A 6238-nucleotide genomic window follows, 5' to 3' on the forward strand; every position below is an offset into this window, starting at 1 on the left:
GCAGTAAAATGTTCACGCAATATGGCACTGGTCGAGGCACTACGCCGAAATCAACTGCACAGCATATTAAAGAAACCTTTGCCTTTTTCGGAACGTGGTGCCATTAGCATAGGAACTTGATTTTTATGGGTGACTTTGATCTGTAACAGAAGAGAGAAGGCAATGAGATTTTAAATGATATACAAACGAATGATTATTGTAAAAAAAATAAGGAACAATAGGAACAGATGGGTTGGTGATTATTAACAGCTGATTAGGTGTTTATCAAATAGCTGAGCTGATAAACATCTTATCAGCAGCTGATCAGGTAACCATCAACAGCTATGTTGGTGAAGATTAACAGCTAAGTTGGTGAAGATCAACAGCTGAGTTGGTGAAGATCAACATCTGACCTGGTGAAAATCAACAGCTGAGTTGGTGAATATCAACAGCTGAGCTGGTGACTATCAATAGCTGAGCTGGGCAATATCACAAGTTGACCTGGTGAACATCAACAGCTGAGCTGGTCAACATATACAGTGGAGCTGGTGAATATCAAAAGCTGAGCTGGTGAATAGCAACAGCTCAGCTGGTGAATAGCAACAGCTCAGCTGGTGAATAGCAACTGGTGAATATCAACAGATGAGCTGGTGAATAGCAACAGCTTAGCTGGTGAATATCAACAGCTTAGCTGGTGAATATCAACAGCTTAGCTGGTGAATATCAACAGCTGGGCTGGTGAATGGCAACAGCTGGGCTGGTGAATGGCAACAGCTGGGCTGGTGAATATCAACAGCTGAGCTGGTCAACATATACAGTGGAACTGGTGAATATCAAAAGCTGAGGTGGTGAATATTAAAAGCTGAGCTGGTGAATAGCAACAGCTGGGCTGGTGAACGTCAACAGCTGAGATGGTCGATATCAACAGCTGAACTATTGAACATCAACAACTGAGTTGGGAAACATCAACAGCTGAGTTGGTGAATATCCAAAGCTGGAATTTTGAAAATTAGCAGCTAATGTGATAAAGATCAACATATGAACAGCTGAGTTGATGACTATCCACAGTTCTGTTGGGGTTCGAAAGTTCCAAAAATTTCCCTCATTTTCTAAGGAATTTTAATTTACATCTTCAAACTTACCGTGCAGGGTTGTTGCATCCAAGGTTCACCATCAATTTGCATGGGAAATGTTTTGCGTGTCTTTATGATTACCTCACTGCACTGGGCCAGGCGGCGGCCAGAGGCACGCAGACCAGTACGGACCTGGCCCATGTGCAGGCAATTTTCAAGGCCAATAACTTCAATTAAACGGTCGCCAAAATCTACAATGAAATGGTATACAAATTAATAATTATTTTCAGAGGTTTTTTGTTTGTTATTTCACACCCACCTTGTATGGCCACCGAAAGATCTCCGGAGGTAAAGCTAGTTGTCGACAGCTCCTTATCCGATGATTTCAGTTTCTTGCCCTTTCGAAAAGGTCCAGTACTTTTGCGTATACGTTTTTGGGATAGATGTTCACCCCATAAGTTAGAACCGCCATGGGTATAGGGAATGTTAAGTAAGGCAATACCCTGTAAATGTGGTCCATTGGCTAAATCCAAGGAAACACCATCACACTATGCAGAGAAAGGGCAAAAAAGAAATTCGTTATTCTATTTATATGTATATATTTTAAACTTAATTATGCTGAGGCATGACAAAAACCCAAAATTTATATTCCCAAAAAATGTATATTTCTTAACGAGGTCATTTATTTAGGATATATTTTTATTTTTTTTTCGGTACCCTTAAGAGCCTCATTTGTAAGCGAAATAACAAGTTCATTGTGGTTTCCATTCACTTGAATATTTCTTGTCTTGCTTATCACCCCCAAAAAAGATGCCACAGCACGTTCTTGTACTTACAAATATTTCAATATTCTCATGAAGATTTTTACAAGATGCGGCAAACGTTTCCGATGTTGCGTATTCAAAATACCAGAGTTTATTTTTCATGCGGCTGTTGAATTTATGCGGATTCTTTTCACGTTCCAAATGAAATTTAACACAAATTGCGGCATCCTGTGGAAGAGCAAGAGAGATAGATAAGGAGTGTAAGATAAAGTAATGTAGAAATCCAGAACCAAACAAAAAACAGACAATGATAATAAATTCTAATTAAGCAGGCCTAATAAAAATTTAATTAGAAATATTGTTGAGCAGTTTCTCCTTTTAAATTTAAATTAATTGCCTAAATGGGTGTTGATTCGGGGAATTAAGTTGATTTAAAGTGTAATTTAATATGCATGGGCAATAAAATTATTGCAAATGTAATTATCAAAAATTCAATATCATTGTGAATGAATATGGTGCGTATACGTGTTGTCAACACTTATACGTATACATATACACAGTAAGAAATTCGCTCTTAATTAAAAAATAATAAGACAAAATAAGTGAAAAAAATAATATTAACAAAATTAAATGGAAGTGTAAAGAGAATTTAGCTACCCAAACCTTTTTTGTTTAACCACTATGGTCAGCCTATTATTTCCCACATACAGCAGCTGCAGAAGATTTGTGGTTGCTTGTGTTGAGATTTTATGACGCATACAAGGGCAAAACTCACCACAGATCAAATTCTATTATTAGAACAAATAGTTTATTGATAAGTATTTTGCGTTTGAGATTAGGCTAAGCAAGAGTTGTTTAAGTAGTACCTAAGAATAAATATTTTACAATAAAATCAGTGCCTTACAAACACTCAAAAAGAACGGTCGGGTCGCCGTGTCGTGTCTTGATTTATTATACAGATTAGCTGTGGCTGTCTGAATATTTGTTGGTCCTTCGTAAAAATTTAGTAAGAGACTCAATTGAACCACCAAAGTCGTGGCTGCAAATACGACATAGTGAAACTTATAAAAAAATACAACAGCAATTTTTAGTGAGGAACTCAAAAATTGCTAGGTTTTCGGTTCGACGAGGTGAAGAGTTTTTTATTAAAAAAAATGGAGAACGAGTTAGATTTTTCCATAGAGTCTTTTGAAAAAAGACTTGATGAGAAGAAGAGAACAAGAATGTTTAGGCGGTTTAATAGAGGTGCGCAGGAGTTAAACGCCATGTGTGCATATTTTACGGAAAGAATACCCTTCCGGCCAGAAGGTCTACTGAAGGAATGGGTCAATATTATTCAACACATGTTGGCTGAACTCAAGCAACTTGAATTCGAAATTAAGGATGAAAAATTAAATTTAGAACTGGAGCAGGTGACACAAATGTGTGAAAACATTGTAAAGGAAGTGAATGGTATCAAACGGGATTATCTGGAGTTCTATTGTCCGATCTACGCCAAGAACATTCAAATTTATGATTTTGCATTGGAGGAAATATACAATGAAGCCGACTACGTAATTGAGCGATGCGACGACGTGAAAAAAGAATTGCCCGAAATGTCAAAAGAAAAAGTCCTATCCGAAATGGAATATTTCAAGGCAATTTATATGGAAATCAGAAAGTTGATTCCCAAAAATTCAAATGTGGACTTTTCTAAAGATATGTTCTTCAAATTGAATCGTATGGAGGACATATACTTTGATGTAAAGGAGGATCTGTGTAATAAGCTGGAACCCTCCAATGATATGTTGGTGCCCTCGGGAAGCCCTCACTTTGGAGGGAAAATGCATTTAAACGGAAGACCCCTGAAGAAGACACATGAATTAGAAACAGATGACTACGAAAAACAGAAAGAAGAAATCCTGCAGTTTAAAGTAGCAGAATCTATGGACCGGGTTATGAAAAAGAAAGAGTTGCTATTTACCAGCTAACAATTATTAGTTCTAATGGTAGTAATTTCGATTATGAAGCTGCGTTGATAGGCTATAGTCTGTGATACTTATCAGCTGTTTATATTTATTTGATCAAGTGTTGATATTCATCAGCTGATGGGATTTTAAGTTCACATTTTGAAGGTTCAACTGATCAGCTCAGCTATCTACATTCCAAATCATATCTATTTGTATTCATCCGATTTGTTGTTAGTCCACAGTTTATATCCAGCAAATATCGACAACATTGTTTCTCACAAAGTTTAATTGTCTTCCTATTTAAAAAGAAATCTCTATTGTTATTTCCCTGGCTGCAGTAAATCGTTTCCCCATATTCATTGGCGGATCTATGTTTATACACATGTGACTCACATTACTATGTGGATACGACAATAAATCGATTTAATCTTTACCAAACAATTTCCTACCTAAATTTGTCTCAACTTTATCCTAAGAGCATCCTTTAACTGTTAATATCCTTTCGCAAATGTGTATTTTGTTTGGAGGTAGGAGGAGTTGGAGTGTGCTGGAGGTGGCATGTCAAAATGTTTTCCTTAAATCTTTACAACCACATTTGTCATTTAACTTTTTGTGCCGGGGTATATTCACACCCTATACCTATGTTTTCGCCTCCAGAGTAATTAGTCAATTTATTTAAGACTTTCGAGAGAGAGACGAAGAAGAAAGTGTTAAAGCGTAAAAATGTTTTAACTTTTCAAAAAAAAAATGTTCAGACGAAGTTTCAACCGAAAACACTCCATAACATGAATGAATCGCTGGCTGACTGGTGGCAGGCACCAAGGCACAAAAGAACAAACCAAAATCGAAATGTTTAGAATTACTTTAGGGTATAATAGCTTATCAGCATCCTCTTCATCGGTATCACCGTCGTAGTCGTCATCATCATCAACTTTATTGTCAGGAACACAACGTTTGAAGGCCACCCAACCCCATCTTGAGTTGGTGCTGGGGCATAGATAAGTTGGGCAAAAGGAGAAAAAGTATTTTGTTTTATCCCTTAGGGAAAGGTAGATATTGTGAACGTGGGTTAGGTAGTAGCTTTGTTGTTAGGTGTACTCTTGAATTGATTCTTGTTTTTTCCATGGCGGAGATAGATGTAGGCTCCACTCCTTGGCTTTATTAGGTTTTACTTCCTTCTTTTTTGCTTTCTTTCTTTTTATAACCGTATCTAATTTAGGCAATGAAAATCAAGTGGAAAATAAATGTCTTTTGGGAGATGGTTTTAAATACGTTATGGTCCCATAAAGATGCCAATTACATGGCACAGAATAAACTGGGATTTGTTTCGAATTTCCGCAAACAAATTGTTTAAGAAAATTAAGGTAAGATTTAGAGGGAAATACTATGGGTTATAAATACTAAGACTATAAAGACTAGTTTTAACTAGGAAATTGGGCAGAGCTAAGCTGTTTTAAAATTAAAACTATTTTAATTTTATTTCGATATTTAATGTCTACCCCGAATATAGTATTCTTTTTTTCTTATAACCCATATTATTTCCCTCTAAACTTTAAAAAATTACCTTAATTTCCTTAAACAATTTGTTTGCGGAAAATCAAAACAAATCCAAGATCTCTGTGGCTATTCACTAGGTCCAAATGTGGAAGAATATTCAACCATCACAGCAATCCTCATTCATCCTTATTCGTCTATATAATAATCAATACAACCGATTATATATATCCAGCTCAGATGTGAGAATTTACCCTGCTAAAAGTGACTACACAACTATCTCAGCAGTTGGCAATTCACCCCAGCTCAGCTGTTGATATTTATCAGATCAGCTGTGAACATACCTAGCTATGCATTGAGTCTTCAAAACAAAAACATATGTTTTTTAATTGATCATCTGTCAAATTGTAAGATTTGTCATGGTTGGCAACATAGCTCGTAGAATTCAAGTAGAAACTCACGATGCAATAATAAGGTGATGTATCAAAATAAAAACCTTTGTTTTTGTCTCGACCATCTGTCAAATGTTTCCTTATATTATTTCACATGGTTGGCAACACTGCACATCGAATTCAAGTAGTAATTACACACTTTGACAGTTATTCGAGTCATCAGCTGCGCTAAATGGATTACCTATTTATGGTGGGATGCATTTGACAAATACCAGCTCAGCTGTTTATATTCAATAGATCAGCTGTTCGTATTTCTATCCTTTAAATTCAGCAGTCTTTTACCAAGGTCAGATGTTAATGTTGTACTCATTTGACACTATTATCCAAGCTCAGCTGTTAATATTTATTAAGTCAGCTCTTAATATTCATTATGCCAGCTGTTTATTTAATCAGCTGTTATTATATAAAATTAAAATATTGCAAATCTCAAAACAATACAAATATCCCAGTGTCCTTATGGAAATAAACATAAACCTCTATATAAAACTTATTTTACACCCACATACACACAAAAAATTATACAAGGA

At 35.9% G+C, this 6238-nt stretch overlaps 1 protein-coding gene across 1 annotated transcript; it reads right to left on the minus strand.

Moving 5' to 3' along the window:
• Positions 1-2062, minus strand: LOC133337571 (diacylglycerol kinase 1). The gene is made up of 4 exons (XM_061545787.1): positions 1889-2062; positions 1372-1600; positions 1122-1303; positions 1-140 (listed from the first exon to the last, which is right to left on the minus strand). Exons 1-4 carry the CDS (start codon positions 1976-1978, stop codon positions 51-53), a joined length of 591 nt encoding a protein of 196 aa, XP_061401771.1. The 5' UTR covers positions 1979-2062; the 3' UTR covers positions 1-50.
• Positions 2063-6238: the final 4176 nt, after the last annotated feature.

Source organism: Musca vetustissima, unplaced genomic scaffold (genome assembly GCF_032173495.1).
Source record: "Musca vetustissima isolate MV318-11 ecotype Yass unplaced genomic scaffold, APGP_CSIRO_Mvet_v1 utg1823, whole genome shotgun sequence".
Taxonomy (NCBI): domain Eukaryota; kingdom Metazoa; phylum Arthropoda; class Insecta; order Diptera; family Muscidae; genus Musca; species Musca vetustissima.